Below are 24,286 nucleotides of genomic sequence, written 5' to 3'. Positions count from 1 at the left end.
GTCCTTGAGTGGCCCAGCTAGAGCCTGGACTTCTGTGCAGCGACGCTCCCCATCCAACCTGACAGAGCTTGAGAGTATCTGCATAGAAGAATAGGAGAAACTCCCCAAATACAGGTTTTCCAAGCTTGTAGCATCATACCCAAGAAGACTAGAGGTTGTAATCGCTGCCAAATGTGCTTCAACAAAGTCCTGAGCAAAGGGTCTGAATACTTACGTAAATGTCGTATTTTCGTTTTTTGTTGTTGAAATTTGCAAAAAATTATAAAAACCTGTTTTTGCTTTGTCATTATGTAGTATTGTGTGTAGATTGATGAGGAGAAAAACAATTTAATCCATGTTAGAATAAGGCTGTAATGTAACAAAATTTGGAAAAAGTCCAGGGATCTGAATACTTTCCGAATGCACTGTAGCTATCAAGCTGTTATTTTCATCCTATAACTGTGGCTAGTTGTAATGGTTGGTAGGTTACTCAGAGTGAAAGATGCATTTGAAACAAAAGCCCAATGATGAGTGAGTGACACGAACTGTCCCACTTGGCAGTGTTGTGCATCATGCTATTGTTTGGTGACATCTCGCAGGTCCCCCCCATCCCCCATACCCTCCCATGTCCTGTGTGTCCTGTGCCCGTGCCCGTGTCCCCTTCACAGATGCTGAGCCCACATAATGGGTCACTGTCCTCAGTGGTCACAAGCTGATGCTTCAAGACAACTCAGAATCGCCAAGTTAGAATTGGTGTACGTTTTTTTTTCATAAAACTTTCCAAGTTGGAAAATCTGAGTTTATTGGTTCCTTCAAGACAACTCGGAAACCTGGGGCCTCCGAGTTGAAATTTGGGTACATTGTTTTGCGTAGAACATCCTATTGGTTGATTCTGATACTTTTCAAGTGGGAAACTTGGAGCTCATATTTCTTCAACGATTTTCCAAATTGGATGCCGAGTTCAAGACCACTGGGAACTTGGAACTCTTCCGACATTTGATATTTGACTTCGTTCAATGGTGCTTTCAAGACAACAAAGAACCTCAGAGTTAAAATTTGCATATGTTTTTTGCGTAGAGCTTCCTATTGGTTGATTCTGATACTGTCACGGTTTTCTAAAGTAGAACCCAGAAGCAGACCAGGACAAGGAGAGTAAGACGAAGGTGAGTATTTATTTAGAAGTTTAAATGTAGTGATAGAAAAATCCAAGTGGCGGAGCGGGCAGCGGAGGTGAGTTAATGGGATTGAATAGGCAGATCCAAGGAAGTAACTGAAGTCACCGACGACCAGGTAGGGATGGGATGAGTGTTCCAGGTGAATGACTGTAGACAGAGAAAACGGAGGTGAGTTCAAGGCAAGCAAGACGTACAAACCAACAAAACAAACTCTATCAAACTGGAGGCTGATACGCTGGCACAACATACTGTTCATGGCTAACGATCCGGCAGGGAATGGATGTCAGGTCAGTGCTTATGAAGTGGAGGGGTGATGATCAAGAGCAGGTGTGCAGATAGCTGATGGGATACAGGTGCAGGTACTCAGAGATTTTCCAACTAGTTACGTCGCCCGGCAACCAGACAGGGTGCGTTCCAGGACACCGGAAAAAACACTCCAGGACAGAACACATGCAAAAACAGACTCAGGAAGCGGGATTCGTGACAGATACCTTCCAAGTGGAGTAGTAGTAGTACTGTAGTAGTAGAATGTATTTGTTTCTCGCAGTCATAGACTGAATTATACAGCAATTTACAATCCCAACGCAAATCATAAATAATTTTCAAATAGTAAAATCCTAATTTAGCAAATCACTTTTAAGATAATACAATATTAAAATATGCAATATACATCGAGTGAACAAATCATTAATAACACCTTCCTAATACTGAACGGACTGAAGTCAGATGTCAGAAGAGTCCCAAGTTCCCAATATTAAAATATGCAATGTACACTGAGTGAACAAATCATTAATAACACCTTCCTAATATTGAGTTGCACACACATGATCCATGTCTCAGGGTTTTAAAAATCCTTCTTCAGCATATTTATTTTCCTCCATCTACACCTATTGAAGTGGATTTAAAAAGTGACCATAGCTTTTATCTGGTCAGTCTAGGTCTCCGACCTGAAGATCACTGACGTCACGATTTGACCTTGTTTCTTTTCGAGTTCACAGTTGTCTTGAAAACATCAACAAATTCCAGAGTTTCTCGAGTTCCAAGTTGTCTTGAACACAGCAACTGTCTATCCAAGTCTCTCTCCGCACACAGGTTGACATTTCGAGACCTTCGACTGTAAGATTCTATCTGCGCAAAGCATAGTTCTGAGATATTGAGCATTGACGTTTTCATATCCCAGATCTCAGAACAGTTTTTTTTGTGAATTATTATTTCATAAGCCAATAAGATCCTCACCTTAAAGGTACCTAAAAGTGCAGAGTTCCAAAATCCTAAGACATTTCTAAATGAGTCTTTTTGTTTTTTCTTTATGTTTAATTGTCACATACACCGGATAATTGCAGTGAAATGTGGGGGTGCAATGGCAGATATAATCTTCTGACTCAGAAATGTCAATCTGGGTTCAGCCATAATCCACTAGGCACACAGTGGTTGAATCAACGTTGTTTCCACGTCATTTCAATTAAATTACGTAGAACCAATTTGGGATTATTCTTAATTCCATTCCTTTACATTTCTGTGTATTGTGTGTGTATTATTGTGAAATTGTTATTACTTGTTAGATATTACTGCACTGTTGGAGCTAGAAACACAAGCATTTCGCTACACCCACAATAACATCTGCTAAACATGTGTATGTGACCAATAAGATTTGATTTGAATAGATAGTTGAATAGTTGACATCTGTGCCCAATGGGAAGGTTCTATCTTACACAGAATGTTTAATCATTTAATGATGAAATAATGAGAATACTATTCCTTCTTTTTAATCACATCATCAAATATATGAATTAATGTTCATCAAACATTTGTTTAAGCGATAGTTCCCTAAAATGACAAACAGTGGTGTAGTGGAAGGTATGCGCAGGCATACGCCATATATACCCACTTATTTTTCAGGGGCATTGCATATACTCACTTCTTAATCCCCACGATGTGTATCAAATTAGTGTAGTGGAGGTATACGTGTATCAATTAATAAGGCTGATGGAATAGATCCGAACGTTTAGCTTAGAATGTTGATAAACTATAATTTCTTCATATTTTAGGTGCAGCAATGTGCACATGGTGGTAGGCCTACGCGTGAATGTTCCAAAATGCAATTTGCGGCACAGCACATGCAAGGGGTTTCATGGACAGATATGAAAACATCCGTTAGAAATTTAGAAAGAGGGGAGATGTAAAGATGTAAAATTTGCAGATTGCATTGCAGATTGACTAGGATAATGCCAATGGAAGCTAGATGCTAGACAATTGCAGATTGACTAGGATAATGCCAATAGATGCTAGACAATGAAAAAAAAGTTAAAAAAAAAACAATAGAACAGGAGAATGTACACTACAGGTCAAAAGTTTTAGAACACCTACTCCTTCAAAGGTTTTTCTTTATCTTTACTATTTTCTACATTGTAGAATAATACTGAAAACCTTACAACTATGAAATAACACATATGGAATCATGTAGTAATCAAAAAGGTGTTTAAAAAATCTAAATATAGTAGCCATCCTTTGCCTTGATGACGGCTTTGCACACTTGGCATTCTCTCAACCAGCTTCACCTGGAATGCTTTTCCAACAGTCTTGAAGGAGTTCCCACATATGCTGAGCACTTGTTGGCTGCTTTTCCTTCACTCTGCGGTCCGACTCATCCCAAACCATCTCAATTTGGTTGAGGTCGGTGATTGTGGAGGCCAAGTCATCTGATGCAGCACTCCATCACTTTCATTCTTGGTAAAATAGCCCTTACAATGCCATCGAGGTGTGTTGGGTCATTGTCATGTTGAAAAACAAATGATAGTCCCACTAAGCCCAAACCAGATGGGATGGCGTATCGCTGTAAAATGCTGTGGTAGCCTTGCTGGTTAAGTGTGCCTTGAATTCTAAATCAATCACTGACACTGTCACCAGCAAAGCACCTCCACACCTCCTCCTCCATGCTTTATGGTGGGAAATACACATGCAGAGATTATCCGTTCACCCACACCGCGTCTCACAACGACATGGCGGTTGGAACCAAAAATCTCCAATTTGGACACCAGACCAAAGGACAGATTTCCACCGGTCTAATGTCCATTGCTTGTGTTTCTTGGCCCAAGCAAGTCTCTTACTCTTATTGGTGTCCTTGATTCCCACAGTCTCCTCTTAACAGTTGATGTTGAGATGTGTCTCTTACTTGAACTCTGTGAAGCATTTATTTAGGCTGCAATTTCTGAGGCTGGTAACTCTAATGAACTTATCCTCTGCAGCAGAGGTAACTCTGGGTCTTCCATTCCTGTGGCAGTCCTCATGAGAGCCAGTTTCATCATAGCTCTTGATTTTTTTTTTTAAAGAAACTTTTCCAGATTGACTGATCTTCATGTCTTAAAATAATGATTGGCTGTATTTTCTCTTTGCTTATTTGATTTGAGCTGTTCTTGTCATAATATGGACTTGGTCTTTAACCAAATAGGGCTGTCTTCTGTATACCTTATACTTCTGTATACCTACCTTGTCACAACACAACTGATTCGCTCAAATGCATAAAGAAGGAAAGAAATTCAACAAGTTAACTGTTAACAATGCACACCTGTTAATTAAAATGTATTCCAGGTGACTACCTCATGAAGCTGCTTGAGAGAATGCCAAGAGTGTGCAAAGCTGTCATCAAGGCAAAAAGTGGCTACTTTAAAGAATCTCAAATATAAAATATATTTTGATTTGTTTAACACTTTTTTGGTTTCTATAAAATTCCAAATGTGTTATTTCATTGTTTTGATGTCTTCACTATTATTCTAAAATGTCGAAAATAGTCCAAATAAATAAAAAACCCTGAATGAGTAGCTGTGTCCACACTCTTGACTGGTACTGTATGTAAATAAGGTATTTCTGTTTTTTATTTAAATTTTTAAATGTATTTTTTCATCCATTTTAGAATAAGGCTGTAAAGTAACAAAATATGGAAAAGTCAAGGGGTCTGAATACTTTCCGAATGCACTGTATATCACCTTACATACAATTATTTTTGATTGACAACCCAGAATTGTGTGATTGGATTGCTGATATAACCTTATAGCACCAAGTTAAAAGGTGTTTGCGCAGATATAACTTTCTGATTTAAAATGGTTTTATTGTCAATGTACTTTTTTTAAACCAAAATGTCAGATAGAACCTTATAGTCAGTCCCATGGTCACGATTTGTAACTGGGATATCATGTCAGAGCTAAATAGCCTATACTGGTATCAAAATATTAAATGTCTTAGAGCGAAGTCAACCCATACCGTTCAGTTTAGCAAGCTCGGCATTATATCCCTTCCCCATAACCAAACCAATACACTCCGGTAACATGTGCGAGGTTTCTATCACGTGTAGAAACATTTCTTAGCAAAGCACAGTACTTTAAAAAAAAAAAAGCTAATGATTGACAACAGTGACAGCCAATCAGTGATATAATTCCGGGTAGCAACAAGATAAAGAAAGTCAACACGTCCAATCACAGCAAGGCAGGAGGCGTGTCACATTCAACTGTACGATATGTTTACTTCCGTCAATATTTCCAGAGGAAAGCTGCGTTTCTCAATACAACAACCTAATCTCTCTCTAAGTAAGTTTGGAAGTTTGATTTGATTGTTTTATTGGGAATATATATGTTTATCTAAGAAACACAATAGTCCTCTGTCTCTATAGTCTGTTCATCGTTTTCCGGATAATCAGTTTGCGAGCTAGCTGTCATTTGCTCTGCCTTTTCTAACTCGGCTCAACCAGAGAACTGTGCTTGACAGATCCGCAGTAGTAATCAATATTTAACAATTACTTTATCTTTATTGTACATTCGACAGTGTTGACAACTGATGTAGTTTTTTTTTTTTACTAGAAATCGCTAGCTACAATGTGTAATCTCTCCTCAGCGATTTATTTTAATCGTGGCAATACAACAATACACACACAGGTACAGTAACTAACTAGCAGCTAGCTAGCTACATAAACAGCAAATATCTCCTTGCACACTCCCCAGGTGAAGGATGCCTTTCTTGGGCCAGGACTGGAGGTCGCCAGGCTGGAGCTGGATCAAGACCGAGGATGGCTGGAAGAGGATCGAGTTCTATGGAAATGAATTGCGGGACAACAACAACGGAATAGACTTGGAAGAGTAAGTGCCGTTTACGTACGTGCCCTCATCGCTCTTAATAATTCCCCTATTGGTATATACATACATACATACATACAGTACCAGTCTATTTTGGACACACGAACTCATTCAAGGGTTTTTCTTTATTTTTACTATGTTCTCCATTGTAGAATACTAGTGAAGACATCAAAACTATGAAATAACACATGGAATCATGTAGTAACCGAAAAAGGGTTTAACAAATAAAATGATATTTTAGATTCTTCAAAGTAGCCTCCCTTTGCCTTGATAACAGCTTTGCACGCTCTTGGCATTCTCTCAACCAGCTACACCTGGAATGCTTTTCCAACAGTCTTGAAGGAGTTCCCATATGCTGAGCACCTGTTTGCTGCTTTTCCTTCACTCTGCGGTCCAACTCATCCAAAACCATTTCAATTCGGTTGAGGTCGGGTGATTGTGGAGGCCTGTTCATCTGATGCAGTGCTTTGATGCAGCACCCCTGATGCAGGGCTCTAGCATCTCAGTGCTAGAGGTGTCACTACAGACCCTGGTTTGATTCCAGGCTGTATCACAACCGGCCGTGATTGGGAGTCCAACAGGGTGGTGCAAAATTGGCCCTGCGTTGTTACTGTTTGGCCGGAGTAGGCCGTCATTGTAAATAATAATTTGTTCTACAAATGAACTTTTAACAAGGCACACATGCTAATTGGAATGGGAACTCCTTCAAGACTGTTGGAAACGCATTCCAGGTGAAGCTGTTAGAGAGAATGCCAAGAGTGTGCAAAGTAGTCATCAAGGCAAAGGTTTGAAGAGTCTAAAATCTAAAATATATTTTGATTTGTTTAACACTTCTTTGGGGGGGGGGGGGGGGGGGTTACTACATGATTCCATATGTGTTATTTCATAGTTTTGATATCTTTCATATTCTTCTACAATGTAGAAAGTTCAAATGAAGAAGAACCCTTGAATGAGTAGGTGTCCAAACTTTTGACTGGTACTGTGTGTATATATATACTACTCTGCCTGTTTCTCATGAGTTGCTGTATGCTTGAGTTGATTTGTAGAACATACAAGGTATGCCACCTTCAAAAAAAATGAAAAAATGTATAATAACGTTCATACAATCATACACACGTCAGTAATATAACCATGTGAAATTAATCTAGTTCATGTAAAGTCTTATCATTCAGATCAATGACAATTGACGTTGACTCTGTTTTGATTGGTTAGTATTAAATCTAATTAAGTTGGCTATAGACTTTGCTTTTTGGCTCCATTGCAGATGAGAACTATACAATGAATCAACTGATGCTCACGTGCTTGAAATGATCCTCATTAAAAGCCCTGTCATGTAAATATCATCACAAAAAAAAAAAAACTCTAAATAATAGATTTAACTTTTTCACACTGTGGTCATATTTACATGACACCCTGCACCATCTATGATATTGTCCTGTCTTGTATTAGCTGTTATGTAGAGTCAGGCAGCACCTGGTAGCCTTTCTGTATGAAGAATCTACCATTGTCACTCCCCACACTCTATTTCACCATTTGGATATTGGGTTCCATTAAAAACAGGGTTTTGAGCAGAGATATAGTCTACCATTTATTACTGATCTAATGGCTTTCCTCACTGAAACCGTGTGCAGTGGTGGGGAAAAGTAGCCAAGTGTCATACATGCATTTGAGTAAAAGTAAAGATACCTTTTAAAATGATTCAAGTGAAAGTCACCCAGTAAAATATTACTTGAGTAAAAGTATTTGGTTTTAAATATAGTTAAGTTTCAAAAGTAAATGTAATTGCTAAAATATACTTAAGTATCAAAAGTGAAATTATAAATCATTTAAAATTCCTTATATTAAGCAACCCAGATGGCACAATTGTCTTTTATTATTTTTTAAATTTAAGGATAGCCAGGGATACACTTCAACACTCAGACAATTTACCAACGAAGCATTTGTGTTTAGTGAGTCTACCAGATCATAGGCAGTAGGGATGACCATGGATGTTCTCTTTATAAGTGTGTGAATTATAAAATGTTCCTGTCCTGCTGCTAAGCATTCAAAATGTAACGAGTACTTTTTGGTGTCAGGGAAAATGTAAGGAGTAAAACGTTCATTATTTTCTTTAGGAATGTAGTGGAGAAAAAGTTGTAAAAAATATGAATAGTAAAGTACAAATACCCCCAAAAAACTACTTAAGTCCTTTACACCACCGAACGTGCGTGTGTGGTTAGGAAATGGGGAGACCTAGTCAGTTGTAGAACTGAGTGCATTCAGCTGAAATGTGTCTTCCGCAGCTTTTAACCCGACCCCTCTGAATCGGAGAGGTGCGGGGGATACCATAATCGATATTAGGGTTGGAAACTTTCCAGTAAATTTCAGGAATTTTTCTGGAAATTTTCCATGGGAAGTTAAGCCTGGGAATTTTGCTTAAATTCATCAAAAGTTAGCTTATAACAGTGAACCTTTTTTGTTGTATACACATGGCAATTCTAGGTCTTGTGGCATATTTTGGTTAAACTATCCCCAATTCAATGGAATTGCAACCCTCTGCATTCTTCCATTACATGTGCAGTGTACTCTTCCATCACATGTACAGCTGATTCTCAAGATCTTGCACACTAATGAGATGCTATTGAGCCCACGCTATTACACTGTCTGAGCCAAGGACTACATGCTTTCTGGTAAGTTTTGATTACGGTACTGGATGGGGTGAATATATTTTATATGACATACATGATTTTTTGTTAACTGGTATATAGTAGCCTACAGCACAGTGTGTTTAAATCATTTCTAACTTGTTAACAATTTCTGCTAGTTAGTTTTTGCTACCATGTGGGTTTTAGCTTGCATGAGCCTGCTAACCGAGTGTAAATTCACCTGTTTCCATACATGTTTCATTTTAAACCATGTATCTTACAAAGGAGTTGTTTAATCTAACTGCTTAACTATTTATCTGTACATGGAATTGTATTTAAAAAATGTTTTAATTCATTTTTTTCCTAATCTTTACAGGAAAATGCCATGGGCACCATCTGATGTGTGGAGACATTTCAATGCAGCTAATGTAGAAGGAAAAGCTCTGTACATTTGCATAAACTGTGCCAAATCAAATGTGAAGAATGCAACAAAGATGCAGAATCATCTGGCCAAGTGCATACATTTCCCTCAACGCTCACAACAAGCAACCTCTGACAAAAGTCCCTCTACTTCTATTGGAGGTGAAAATGATGAATAAGACACCTTATCGATAGAAACAGCTCATGGTCCTCCTGTAATCAGAAGTGTTTTTGACTCAATGGAGGAACATAGTCAGAGAAATGCTGATGAATGTCTTGTTCGAGCTGCATATGCAACTGGTTCATATCTGATGCTCACAGGCAATGTGTATTGGAAGAGATTTCTGAATGTTCTTCGCCCAGCATACACCCCTCCAACCAGACATGCTTTATCAACTCAATGCTGGATGCAGAGTTCAGTCTTCAAGGGAAGGTCAAGCAAATCATAGAGAAAGTAGACTGTATTGCAATCATCTCTGATGGGTGGTCGAATGTTCATGGGCAAGGAATAATTAACTACATCATCTCCACCCCTCAACCAGTATTCTACAAGGGACAACAGACACACTAATCTCTACATTGCAGATGAGCTGAAGGCAGTCATCAATGACCTTGGACCACAGAATGTATTTGCACTGGTGACAGACAATGCTGCGAACATGAAGGCTGCTTGGTCTAAAGTGAGGGTAGGACTCCTCCACATCACACCCATTGGCTGTGCTGCTCATGCATTGAATCTGTTCCTGAAGGACATAATGGCACTGAAAACAGTGGATACCCAACCATTTCCTTGGCTCTCTTGTAGAGTGTATGTGGAGGGTCATCAAGTTATAGCAGCAATCTACCTCACCAAGCAAAGTGAGAAGAATAAGAGCACCACATTGAAGCTGCCCAGCAACACCCATTGGGGTGGTGCTGTCATCATGTTTGACAGTCTCCTGGAGGGGAAGGAGTCTCCAAGAAATGGCCATATCACAGTCTGCCGATATGGACAGCCACATCAAGAGGATCCTCCTGGGTGATGTATTTTGGGAGAGAGTGGCAAGCAGCCGGAAACTCCTGAAACCTATAGCAGTAGTCATTGCACGGATTGAGGGAGACAATGCCATTTTGTCTGATGTTCAGACTCTGCTTGCAGATGTAAGAGAAGAAATCCGTACTGCCCTGCCCATATCATTGTTGCTCCAAGCAGAGGAAACTGCAGTTCTGAAATGCAGCAAAAAGCGTGAAGACTTCTGCCTGAAGCCCATACACGCTGCAGCGTACATGTTGGACCCCAAGTATGCTGGCAAGAGCATCCTGTCTGGTGCAGAGATCAACAAGGCCTATGATGTCATCACTACCGTGTCTTGCCACCTTGGCCTGGATGATGGCAAGGTTCTTGGCAGTCTGGCGAAGTACACTTCCAAGCAAGGGCTTTGGGATGGCGACGCAATATGGCAGTCGTGCAAACATATCTCATCAGCCACCTGGTGGAAGGGACTTTTTGGATCTGAGGCTCTTTCCCCTGTTGCCTCCATCCTCCAAATCCCACCAACATCAGCCGCCTCAGAGCGCAACTGGTCCTTGTTTGGGAACACACACACCAAGGCACGCAACAGGCTGACCAATTCAAGGGTTGAAAAATTGGTGGCCACCCGGGAAAATTTTAGGCTTAATGAGCCATCCTCAAGGTTGGAAAGTGACAGTGAAGATGAGGCCTCAAAGTCTGATGTTCAAGAGGTGGACATTGAGGAGGTCCAGGGAGAAGACATGGAAGCCTGAGAGGAAGAACCAGAGCTTTAGTTTCTCTACTATCATTTTACAGATGTATGTTGAAAATGTGTTTGGGAGATGCGATGGATCATTGGGGATCATTCAATATTCCCTTTCTTTTGTTGTTCAGTGAAATCCTCCCTTGTGGAGAGTCAACTCATTTAATTAAAGTTCAATTCGTAACTAAATTGTTTAAAAAATATATATGTATTGGCAGGATTTAATCATTTGCAATCATGTCTACTTATGATAAGGTAAAAGGTTTCTGTCTCCATATGATATGGTAAATATATCCAATGCAAAAAACATCTACATTTTTAAATGGTATTAATTCCCATGGAAAGTTTCCACCTCTGAATATTCCCCAAGATGTGCAACCCTAATCAACATCCACAGCGCCCGGGGAACAGTGGGTTAACTGCCTTACAGATTTTTACCTCGTCAGCTCGGGGATTCGATCCAGCAACCTTTCGGTTACTGGCCCAACGCTCTAACCACCTTCCCAGTTAGTCTTTCACTGTGTGTTGTTAAACTCTCATTACATATTTGTTTAACCCAAGGTATAGCGGGTCATGGACCCATGATCTAATTTGTAAAATTTATTTAACCATTTAACTAGGCAAGTTAGTTAAGAACAAATTCTTATTTACAATGACGGCCTACCCCGGCCAAACCCGGATGACGCTGGGCCAAATGTGCACCGCCCTATGGGACTCCCAATCACAGCCGGTTGGAAATGAACCAGGGTCTGTAGTGACGCCTCTAGCACTGAGATGCAGTGCCTTAGACCACTGCACCACTCAGGAACCCATTCATGACAGAAGTCACAGAACAGAACCTAGGAAAGACTGCTCTCTTCTTTCCCGTCAGCTGATGCTTTTATTTAATGGTCTACTGTTAATTTTGAATGTCTGTTAATGGCTCCGGGGACATGGAATATTATAACATGAAACACAGCTGAATAAATATGAACGGCACTTAAACATTTTTTTTTTATAGCTTTATTTATATGTTCAACCCCTGTTCTATTTGATCGTCTTGCTGAAGGGAATAAGGGATTATTTTGACTGAAGTCTTTGAAGCTTATATTTCATTAGCGCATGTCAGTAATTTATTTGCAAATCATTATCAAATCAAAGTTTATTGGCCGCGTACACAGATTTACAGATGTTATCGCATGTGCAGAAAAATGTGTGTGTTTCTAACTCCAACAGTACAGTAATCCCTAACAATAAAAAAAACAATACACACACAATCCAGAAAAATTTCAATCAAAATACAAACATTTAGAAACTGCAGGGATATTAAAACTAAATCACCTCCATTTAGGCCGATAACTATTCTGCTGTATAATGAAACTGAGATGATTTACCTTGACATATCCTTATGGGTTACATGGCTGTTATACCTTATTGTATTTCTGTTTTTATTTTTAGTTAATCAATTTAGTTCAGTTTCCCAGAACGTTTTTCAGTGAGACTGAAATAGAACTCGTGAAATTGTATGGTGGATATTGCACTCTGTCATGGTTCTCTGTCATAGTTGCTGTGCTGGAGTCTTTCCCAGCAGGTTTTGCTGAAGGCTTTGACTCTGGTGATAAGGATCACGGGACATGACCCTCTCCACCTGTACTTATCCACCATGTTAAATGCACCAGCTATTACTCCTTTACTGGTGAAACTTCACAACGTTCACGTTGATGCATACCTTTTATGCTCAGGATAAACAAAGGGAATTGGTGGTAGTAGATTTTTCTTGTAGTCTATCTATATGGAATCGCATGATATAACAAATGCATCCCAGTTAGCGTTGAGATCAGTTGGACTGAGAGAGTAACTTTGCCAGTGACCCTAGGAGGAAGTGTTCATGTTCTCAGACCATGAAACAGGAAACATCTGTCGGTAGTGCTGTTTTAGATTATAAAAGAGGCACAGTAAACTTGTGAAATACTGTCAAGAGATTAGGGTAAATCACGGTAGAACGGATCCAGTCAGCCATAACCTGTTCTTATTTCCATACTAAGAGAGACCTCATTCAGGAAGTGATTTCCATTCCATGGTTAGCGTCTGTCATCACCAGGGCATCATGGCAAGGCAATTTAATGATAGGGTTGTTGAAGCCAGACTCAGAGTAAAGTGAGTCAGTCACCTAATAAAACAGATCCAACTGGTGAAGATGTGCCGTAGGATGAAGGTAAACTGAGTAGGAAAGATCTGCAGGTGTGTGTGTTATCATCAGTGTGGGTTAAGGACCGAGTGTTTTCAAACCGATGTTTCTGGTTCCTGTTGCTCCCACAGCCTGTCAGACAATAAGTGTGAATACTGATAATAGTTGTTTGTGACTGATTGTCTGAGGGAACTGACTCCATACCCGCTAGCCGGAGGAGGATACCCAGGCACACGCATAGAATACAACATGTCTAGTTTCTCTCAGGTTCCGTCCCCAGCTATGCAACCTGTGGAGAATTGTATTGTGAAATAGACATGACTGGCAGATTTGTAAGTCAGTAGGGGAGAGTGGGCTATTTGGAGCCATTTACAAAAAATATATATATATAATTTTATTTTATTTAATTTTTTTACATTCATCTCATCACTACATCAAGAGAAATATAGTATTCTTTCTAACAAAGATATCTACATATATTTCAGGATGTTGTGGATCCCTGGAAATAATATTTGTTAATGTAAACATAGCTTGTCTAAAAAAAAAAGAAGGGGTCTCATCTCTTGGCACAACATACCCTGAGTGTGGGGTAGCCTAAATTGACTATAGGGATAGTATAAGTTAAGGTAAAAATGTTCCACATCTACACATCTGTACTGAATGAAATATTAGCACCCTCTATCTCACATCTGTTCTGACATGTGGTTCAATTTAACATTCACTAGCAAACCTATTGAATAAAGTTGCCAGGAATTCTCCTACCTTCCTCCTCTCTGTCAGGTTTTGTGGCTGATTCATATTTATGGAATGCTATAATTGGGTGCATGGGTTTGACCCTGTATTGTATTGCCATATAAAGAGATGTAGAAGGATGTACTATGCAGGGAGTCCTTGTGTTCATCAAATCAGCATGGCGTTTTATGTTATAGCAGTGGCTACAAACAAGTCACTTTTGTCTGTCTCTTGTCTGTTAAAATAGTGTTTTGGGCAGGCTTTGATTTGTCTCAGCAGGAGTGCTGGCTTGTTATCTGCAGGAAACATGTTCTGTTATGTCCTGTGGACTGTGGTGGTAGTGAATGGTGAGGCTTTTAGACCAGGGGTTTTCCCATTCAGGGCTAGCTCTGTCTAACGCCTGTGGTGCTCCAGTCTGGTGTTCCAGTCTAGACAAACAAAACAGATTTGGAAAAATAATAATCTTCTATTTTGACGTGGCAGAGTATTAAATCTGATTGTTATGATTTGCTACACATTTTTTAATGTGGTGATGTGGTCGCTATTTATCTCAGATGGTTATAATAGTATAGGCTAGTCACTGAGTACCTTTTTTTTTATGGTGTCATCAAATCTAGAGTTGGCCATATAGTACCTCACAGTACAACAGTTGACAATAAACATCCTACAAATACCTCACAGAAAAACAGACGATGACATTGCATCACACAATAACCGATTACATTATTTCCTCTCAGTGACTATCCTCCAAAAAACATCCAGACTCAAAGGCCAATGACATCATACAGTACCTGCACAGTAGCCATTGACTGCTAAACAAACACTCCCACAGACCGACATCATTATGCCTGCTATTGTACTGATCCAAGGTCAACACAGTAGTTCAGCTCTCTCAGCCATTTAGCTGATGCCATGTGAAAGGTAAACATCGACTGTCAAAGACCCACATTGACTGTACAGAGTATATTTCGAGTAGTTTGAGAGCCAACATTGCTCTGTTCCTCTTGTCTGAGGGTTTTTGTTTTTCCTTCTCTGTCCAGGCATGCTGCAGTGAGAATCCTCTGTAAAATGTTAGGTTATTGCATTCCTGACCTCTAATTCCCTGTTACTGATTGGTGTGTGTGTGTGTGTGTGTGTGTGTGTGTGTGTGTGTGTGCACGGTCGTGCGTGAATGCATTAAGCAGTGGGACCAGTGCATAAAACGGCCTGAATTAGCCTCCAGCCTAGATAAGCTGCATGTGTCAAAAAACGTTGATCCCCACCAATGATTTGCTTAATCTCCAGCCCCCTACCTGTGGTCAGTCTGTGTGGATCTGAGACAGGCTGGAGGGAGAGTCTCAGAGCTCTGCTCCTGAGATGGTCACGTGATAAGGCTGAGCACATGGATTACTAATGCATGGGGAACATCAGTGGACCACTCACTTTGATCTAGCAGCCAGTCCTCATTAAACCTTCTGATTGTCTGTGTAGAGAGAACGCGACACCCATAGAGATCAGAGCAAGGTAATGGTCATTGATGTTCCAGATAACACTAGCAACAACATGGTCTAGGGGTTAAAGAGGTAGTTCACCCAAATTACTATAAACTCATTTTATGGAGCACCTGTGTTGACTATTTAATCTGGGAAATAGTTTTTACAGTCTTTAAAATATATTTAAAAAATCCGACTGATATAGCCAATACATTTCCCTGTGTTACAGGTATGCTGTTGGGCTGAGGATGAAAGCCTGTTGCCAAATACTTTCACTGGACTTCATTGCATTTCAAATAATGAAAGCTCTGCTGATACAAAGAGGGCAAACCAATCTCTGTCAAGGGCATGACCAGAAGTTGTATTTATTTAACCTATTTATTTTCAGTTCATTCCTTTGGCCTTCGTGGCAGTGCAGGAAGTTTATCATATGGTCTGAGTTGGGCTAAAAAGTACATACATAATTAGTGTTTTAGTATACTGAAGCCCTCAGAGATACTGGCCTTGAGTCATAATTTCACAAACCTGTTTGAAGATGTAATCTGAAATTTGCTAGCGTACTGAACCGTCCCCTAAAGATAGCCCCAACAGAAGTATCACTATGAATTGTAGCCATGAATGCAAAACAAGACATACTCTGCCACTCCACCCTACAGGCAGCCGTGTAGCCACGGGGGCACACGGAACATAGACTTAAAACGGGACTGTTGATAGTTGCGGTATAATCTGGATTTTGAGATTAGCTGCCTGTGATGGGAAGTTGATTACCTGCTAGATATCTTATGCTTGCCTCAATGATACAATGACAGTGATGCAACCTCATGGATACAAGCTGCTATCTGTGACCTATTGGCATACAGTCATATACACAGCCTGGCATCAATGCAAGTCAGAGATTTTCGGAAATCTGAAGTTAGTGTTTATCCGAAAGTGGTTTCCTAGATAAAGAGATTAGCAGATCTTGTCCAGCATTAGAGTTGATGTTATGGTCAGAAAATAGTCCCTGACCTTCTCCATGAGTCTCTGAGAAACAAGAGGTCAGCCAGGTTAGATCAGGGCTGTGCCAGTCTTAATCACCTCAGAGGGGTAGTCAGGCAGTCATCTGGGCATGGCCAGGCTGTGGCCTTCTACAGCGTGGACAGCCACTTAGTTTGTTACATAAATACACTGACGTCCACCATGCCAACGCTCATAAACAATGCTATTAACTCACTCCTTTCATGTCTACCATGTCTTTCTGAAACAGGCTCTGCGACGAAAACAAAGAGAATCTGTTTACTGGAAATGTGTGCGAGGTAGTTGCCAAAAAGAGGAAAAAAGACTTCTACAACAACAACACCAAATCACAGTGTGAGTAGCACTGACCGCAGCCATCTTATTCCCATTAAAGGTCTTTGGGGGGAAATGGCCAACCACAAGAGCTATTAGGAATGCTAGCCAGCTAGCATGAGGTTTGGCAACTGTGGTTTAACAAAACAGTTCTGATAAATAGCAAAGTAAATCTCTCCCTTTGACTCTGTTTTCTTTTCTCTCTTTTCCCAGTTGTTTACCAGGAGAAGTGGATCTATGTTCAGAAGGAGAGCACAAGAGAGGTGAGGAAAGTTTAGGTCAACTGCACCATATAACTATGCGACCCAAGACCTGGAATGTGGATACGCTGTTTATGCAAAATTTAATGGACAGTAAATAATACTGAGAATGTCCACTAGATTTTGTTTATTGCCCATTCTACTCTTTACCATACATGGTATGTGTTTTGGTAATTAAGTTTGTGTGTTATTACCTTAGAGACATGGATACTGCACGCTAGGGGAAGCCTTCAACCGTCTAGATTTTTCCAGTGCCACTCAGGACATCCAGAGATTTACCTATGTGGCAAAAGTAAGCTGCTGGCTAACTATCTGAATTATAAGCATGATTTAGCTTGATCACTAAAACTGCATGTATCAATTCTACTGGATATGTGTTGATACTAGTCCTTGGTATGTGTCCTGTCCTCTCACTCTTTTACTTCGCTCTCTCTCTCTCCTTCTGTGCAGCTCCTCCAGCTCATAGCCAGGTCTCAGCTGCCGTCCCTCAGTGGAGCAGCTCAGAAGAACTACTTCAACGTGCTGGAGAAGATCGTACGGAAGGGTGAGAGAGACAGAGAGGGATATGTCCTCATCATGCTGTACCTCCCTGGTCTGTACTCAATGGCCTGTCAGAATAACAGTGTAACCACAGCACATTACCTAATGGCACATCCCCTGGTTTTAGCTCTGAGCCATACTTACATTAGTGTTGGCACTGCTCCCTGGTTGGAGAAGTGAAATGCAGCCTCATGCTTTCTCTGAGAACAACACGTCTCTGTCCTCAAATCTATGCCCTCAAACTGACAGTCTAATACTGGGTTTCTTGGTATTGTTTGGTCTCGTCAGTGTGGCAGTAGAACCGGTCCCACTGCTGCTGTGTCAGAGTGATTGTCCCGCCACTAAACCACGCAGCTGTAGTGCCCCGTCATTACTGAGCTGCTGTTGCCGGGCGGATCAAAGGAGCAATCAGATCTAAGCTTTAGGTCACACAACCACACGCCTCAGGAAGGAAAACATGAATTAGCTGCAGTATATAAAGACCTATTTTGCTTTGGCTTCATGCATGCCTTGAGAGTTCAGTACGTTCTTCAAATGGTGGTTTTGCTTTGGGAGTAATGGTAAAATGCTTCGACTTTTGATAAAGATTTTCCTGTACAGGTTTTTTTATTTTTTTAAACATTTTTTAAATGTTATTGAAGTTTTGACTACGTTTCTTCTATTACAAAAAACATAAAATGTATCTCTCGAGAGACCTGGTATGAATGACAGTGAATGTTGACGTAGTTATAGGGTGTTTTTTTACACTGTTTTAACGTCTTTGTTCTTTCTTTGTGTCCAGTTCTGGAGGACCATCATAACCCTCGCCTTATCAAGGAGCTGCTGCAGGACCTGAGCTCCACCCTGTGCATCCTGACCCGGGGCATGGGCAAGTCTGTCCTGGTGGGCAACATCAACATCTGGGTCTGCAGGCTGGAGACCATCCTCAACTGGCAGCAGCAGCTCAACAACCTGCAGATACCCAAGGTAGAGTATGGGGGGGGTCCTTTTTAAACGGCTGATTATGGGCCTAAAAGCCCTCACACCTAATAGTTCAGCCATGGCTCTATAAGGGAAAGCTACTGCTGACCTGGGTACTGACCTGTGTACAGTCTCCACATGCTTTGAGAGACTAGTCAAGGATCATATCGCCTCCACCTTACCTGCCACCCTAGACCCACTTCAATTTGCTTACCTCCCCAATAGATCCACAGACGATGCAATCGTCATCACACTGCACTATCCCATCTGGACAAGAGGAATACCTATGTAAGAATGCTGTTTATTGACTATAGCTCAGCATTCAACACCATAGTACCCTCCGTCATTAAGCTTGAGGCCCTGGGTCTGAACCCCGCCCTGTGCAACTGGGTCCTGGACTCCCTGACGGGTCGCCCCCAGGTGGTGAAGGTAGGAAACATCACCTCCACTCCACTGATCCTCAACACTGGGGCCCCACAAGGGTTCGTGCTCAGCCCCCTCCTGTACTCCCTGTTCACCCATGACTGCGTGGCCAAGCACGCATCCAACTCGATCATCAAGTTTGCAGATGACACAACAGTAATGGGCTTGATTACCAACGATAATGAAACAGCCTACAGGGAGGAGGTGAGGGCTCTGGGAGTGTGGTGCCTGGAAAACAACCTCTCACTCAACGTCAACAAAACAAAGGAGATGATCAGGTGGTGCGGTCTGCCCAATGCATTACCGGGGGCAAACTACGCAACCTCCAGGACACCTACAGCACCCGATGTCACAGGAAGACCAAAAAGATAATCAAGGACATCAACCACCCGAGCCACTGCCTATTCACCCCGCTATCATCCAGAAGGCGAGGTCAGTACAGATGCATCAAAGCTGGGACCGGGAGACTGAAAAACAGCTCCTATCTCAAGGCCATCAGACTGTTAAACAGCCATCACTAGCACATTAGAGACTGCTGCCTATAGGCATAGACTAGGAATCACTGGCCACTTTAAGGAATGGAACACTAGTCACTTAATAATGTTTACATATCTTGCATTACTCATCTCATATGTATATATTGTATTCTATACTATTCTATGGTATCTTAGTCACTTAATATTTACATATCTTGCATTACTCATCTCATATGTACATACTGTTTTCTATATTATTCTACAGTATCTTAGTCCGTTCCACCTTGAAATCGCTCGTCCATATGTATATAGTCTTAATTCATTCCTACTTAGATTTGTGTGTATTGGGTATATGTTGTGTAATTTGTTAGATATTACTTGTTATATATTACTGCACTGTCGGAGCTAGAAGCAAAAGCATTTCGCTACACCCGCAATAACATCTGCTAATCACGTGTGTGACCAATAACATTTGATATGATTTGGCACGGTGACCGTGTTCAGTCATCGGGTCCTCTCAGTGTTGTATTGTGTAGTGGAATGCTGCAGCCCCAGCCAGCCTGGGATAACTTTAACTAGGTGTCAATCTGGTTCTGCATTAGCCAACCCTTGTGCTGATGTTTGGCTGAATCCGAATCAGGCTGGCTAGGCTTCAGAGATAGACTGGTTCATTTTCTGTCTCATTATCAAGGTGGTTAATGTGTTTGCTTTGTTTAAAGTTGTAACTTCTGTACTTAGACATGTGTGCCGTCTGTTTAGTTTCAAGAGACAAGAGACCTCTTGTTTGGAGGATAATTTGCGACAGTCTTGCCATAGTTTCAACATATGTATATTCCCCCCCCCCCCCAGCAACTGTCCAATGGGATGACGCTGCGTGACCTGCCGCTAGACATGCAGAACAACATCCTGTACAAGTTCTCTGACGCCTGTGACATCATCAACCTGGGACAGGCCACGCCCACCCTTCACATGCTCAGTGAGGGCCGGCACCTGTGGAAGAAGCTGTGCCAGTTTCACTTTGCAGAGAAACAGGTAGAAATCACTGGGTATCTAAACATGGCATTCAATGTAATCAGTGTCACAAACTGCTTGAATACAGGGTCATGTTCAGTGAGTAGTACACAGTGACCACCAGAGTGCAGTGTTGCCACATTTAATATAAGGGAGGCATTCTACATAAGGTCTATGGAGTTGAACATGAAATGGTGGTCATTTAGAAAATAACTCAGGAATTACCCTTCGGAGTTACCTTAGCATCTCTTTCTTTCCTTTCCCCCTGGTGTCAACCGTGTTTTCTCGTCGTGTGTGTAGTTCTGCAGGCATCTGATCTTGTCAGAGAGGGGCCATGTGGACTGGAAGGTCATGTACTTCACCCTACAAAAATACTACCCCAAGAGAGAGCAGTACGGAGACACACTGCACTTTTGCAGACACTGTAGCATCCTCTTCTGGAAGGTAAGAACAAGAAGACACACGAGACAATATGACAGCATCTCAAATGGCACCATATTCCCTACATAGTGCACTACTTTTGACCTGGGCCCATAGGGAATAGGGTGCCATTTCGGACGCGTTTTATGTGTTCCATAGCTGCATGTCAGGGGGGACTCCCATAATACATATGCCTATTTTTAAGTTGATATTAATAATAGATTTATTAAGCATTATTCCAAGTTCGCAATGTGCTTAGCAAGAAAGAAAAGTCAACTAAAATGTAAAATAAAGTTTCAAAGTGGAGAGTGAGTTTGAGTCCTAGCCAGGAGAAATCTTTGTATGTGATGTCATGGTGACCTTTGGCTGTGTTTATGGAGTTTGAGGTCAGCTCAGGACTGGGATTTGCCCATTAATAGACGGTAACGTATTTGCGTCAATTCACAAATGTTTCTGCCGAAAGAGGGAAATGCCCTGACTTTCTGTGTTAATACGCCTCACTTGTGATACGGTTTTGGAAACATTTGGAACTTTACTTTCATATCAGCGAGAAATAATTTTTCAAATCCAAAAGATACACTTACTGTATGCAGTTTTAGCGCAGTTACACACGACTGTGTTGTGAATAATGCATGCTTCCAGAAAGACACTTCCTCCCCTTTCCAATGGAAATGTGAGCGCAAGGATGTCGGCTGGAGGCTGTTATTGTGCTAAAACTGCGTACAGTAAGTATCTTTTGTATTTGAAAGATTCTTTCTCGCTGATATGAAAGTAAAGTTTCCAAACCCGTATCGCCAGCAAGGATTATTAATGTGTCTGGGTCTTTCTATGAACAATAGGGACAATGTGTGACACTGGGATCAACATTTTAAAATCGTATGAAACAAAAATCTAAAGGATTTTCATGTAGTTTCATGTGTTCTTAGAGGAATAAAAGTGAATATATGCAAATTGGCCCATAACTCCACCTATACAACAGCATATCAATCCATCAAATGTATTTATAAAGCCCTTTTTAAATCAGCAGATGTCACAAAGTGCTATACAGAAACCCAGCCTAAAACCCCAAACAGCTAGGCTAGGAAAAACTCCCTAGAAAGACAGGAACCTAGGAAGAAACCTAGAGAGGAACCAGGCTCTGAGGGGTGGCCAGTCAGTCCTCTTCTGGCTGTGCCAGGTGGAGATTATAAGAGTACATGGCCATTTTAAGGTCAGATTGTTCTTCAAGATGTTCATAGATGACCAGCAGGGTCAAATAATAATCAGTGGTTGTAGAGGGTGCAACAGGTCAGCACCTCCAAGAGTAAATGTCAGCTGGCTTTTCATAGCCGAGCATTCAGAGGTCAAGACAGCCAGTCCAAGGTAGCATGTCCATTGAACAGCTCAGTGTTCCCTAGCCGCAGGCAGAACAGTTGAAACTGGAGCAGCAGTATGACCAGGTGGACTGGGGACAGCCAGGAGTCATCAGGTCAGGTAGTTCTGAGGCAGGATCCTGGTGCTCCGGTCTCTCCTGGGGGAGAGGGAGAGCGAAAGAGAATTAGAGGGAGCATACTTAAATTCACACAGGACACCAGATGTGCCCGGAAAATTACACCAGATATAACAGACTGACCCTAGCCCCCCCAGCACGTGGACTATTGCAGCATAGATACTGGAGACAGAGACTGGTGGGTATAACCCCACCCACTTTTCCAAAGCACCGCCCCCACACCACTAGAGGGATAGCAACAGCCCACCAACTTACTACCCTGAGACGAGGCTAAGTATAGCCAACGAAGATCTCCTCCACCGCACGAGCCTGAGGGGGCGGAAACCCGGACAGCAAGATCACGTCTGTGACTCAACCCACTCAAGTGACGCACCCCTCCTAGGGACGGCATGGAAGAGCACCAGTAAGCCAGTGACTCAGCCCCTGTAATAGGGTCCGAGGCAGAGAATCCCAGTGGAGAGAGGGGAGCCGGCCAGGCAGGTTGGATTCAACTAGTCTTTCCATAGAAATTCTTCCAGAAAAAATTCAGCTAGTCAAGGGCCCTGACATGCTCAGATGGGTCCACCTCTATGTGCTTACCGATTTTATTTAAAAAAAAATTAAGTTGAAATGCAATCTCCCCCTTCACTGATTTGCTGCTTATTTGATCTGTTGCAAATGTGTCTGTTGCAAAAGTGCCTTGCCGTTCACCTTTGCACCCCTGGGCTAGACTACACTCAATCATAGGACCTACTGAAGAGATGAGTCTTCAGTAATGACTTAAAGGTTGAGACCGAGTCTGCGTCTCTCACATAAAAATGGAGCTCTACATCCTTTAAGCAGGGTTCATACAGATATTGGCTAGTCAAATTCAAGGACTTTCAGAGACATTTTCAAGAACTTAATGGTACTTTTTTAAAGAACCTCAATGTCATACAATTGTTTAATGTTTATATAACTGTACATATAGGTCCTAATATAACCCCCCCACACACACACACACAATAAAAAGCATGCAAAAAGTGTCCAAAAAAAGTAGGCCATTACTACTTTTAAGAATACTTTTTTCTTTGAGTTTTTGAGCCTTGCCAATACATTGATATTCAAAATATTTTTACATAACAGAATGTGAGAATGTGGACATTTCCTTACTAAATAGATTGGATGCATGCATGGAGATATGTATGTGGCAGATGTAGGCACACGTAATAAAGTCATGAATAGCGGTAGCATTCATCTCACCATTGCTGTTTTTATCATGAGTAAGTGACTGAAAACCAGGTCTCTTTTACAGTGTAGTTTTTTTAGTAGACTCTCTTAACCAGAACGACTTACCGGCGCAATTCGATTCGATTTTAATTTCATAATTTTCACCTAGTCAGCTCTGGGATTCAAACCTGCAACCTTTTGGTAACTGGTCCAACGCTCTTAACTGCTAGGCTACCTGCTGCCCTTTTTTCTTTTTTTCCCTTTTTTTCTGGAAGAATTTCTATGGAAAGACTAGTTGAATCCAACATTAGATGTTGTCGTCCTAATAAAAGTAAGAAAATGTAGGCACTCACTACTGTAAGTCACTCTGGATAAAAGTGTCTGCTAAATGACTCAAATGTAAGTATTAATCATGGGTAGTTACAAGGGAGCAGGAGAACTTGTAAATTGGCTACAATAATTCCAATAACTTTTCAAGCACAAAATTGAAGATTTTTTATTTTTTTCCCCAAGGTAGGCCTATTCCAGTACTTGAATTTATGAGCAACAAATTCAAGTTCAAGTAGGCTACTTCAAGCCCCTTGTATTGTTTTTAAAATTGCAGTTCTAACATGGAAAACAAAATGTATTTGACATGTTATTTCATTACCAGATCTTAATATGATCTGGTAATGAAATAACATATCAAATACATTATTGTGAATAAGCCCACTAGGTTATGTAGTTTGTTGTCATTATATCCAG

At 41.1% G+C, this 24,286-nt stretch overlaps 1 protein-coding gene across 6 annotated transcripts in view; it reads left to right on the top strand.

The window, feature by feature from the left end:
* Positions 1 to 577: 577 nt before the first annotated feature.
* The window catches only part of fbxo25 (F-box protein 25), a 28,871-nt gene continuing 5,162 nt past the window's right edge, over positions 578 to 24,286 (top strand). Inside the window, exons 1-9 of one of the 6 annotated variants that reach the window (XM_055885205.1) lie at positions 578 to 734; positions 6,146 to 6,280; positions 16,693 to 16,796; positions 16,989 to 17,038; positions 17,235 to 17,327; positions 17,486 to 17,579; positions 18,357 to 18,541; positions 20,284 to 20,466; positions 20,746 to 20,889. In XM_055885205.1, the coding sequence (XP_055741180.1) occupies positions 6,153 to 6,280; positions 16,693 to 16,796; positions 16,989 to 17,038; positions 17,235 to 17,327; positions 17,486 to 17,579; positions 18,357 to 18,541; positions 20,284 to 20,466; positions 20,746 to 20,889 (981 nt within the window). In that variant the 5' untranslated portion in view covers positions 578 to 734; positions 6,146 to 6,152. The other 5 variants (XM_055885204.1, XM_055885203.1, XM_055885206.1 and 2 more) reach the window with 5 other exon arrangements.

The sequence above is a fragment of the Salvelinus fontinalis genome, chromosome 27, assembly GCF_029448725.1.
Source record: "Salvelinus fontinalis isolate EN_2023a chromosome 27, ASM2944872v1, whole genome shotgun sequence".
Lineage (NCBI taxonomy): Eukaryota > Metazoa > Chordata > Actinopteri > Salmoniformes > Salmonidae > Salvelinus > Salvelinus fontinalis.
Note: the sequence above shows the minus strand (reverse complement) of the source record. Positions and strands in the feature narration are given on the sequence as shown.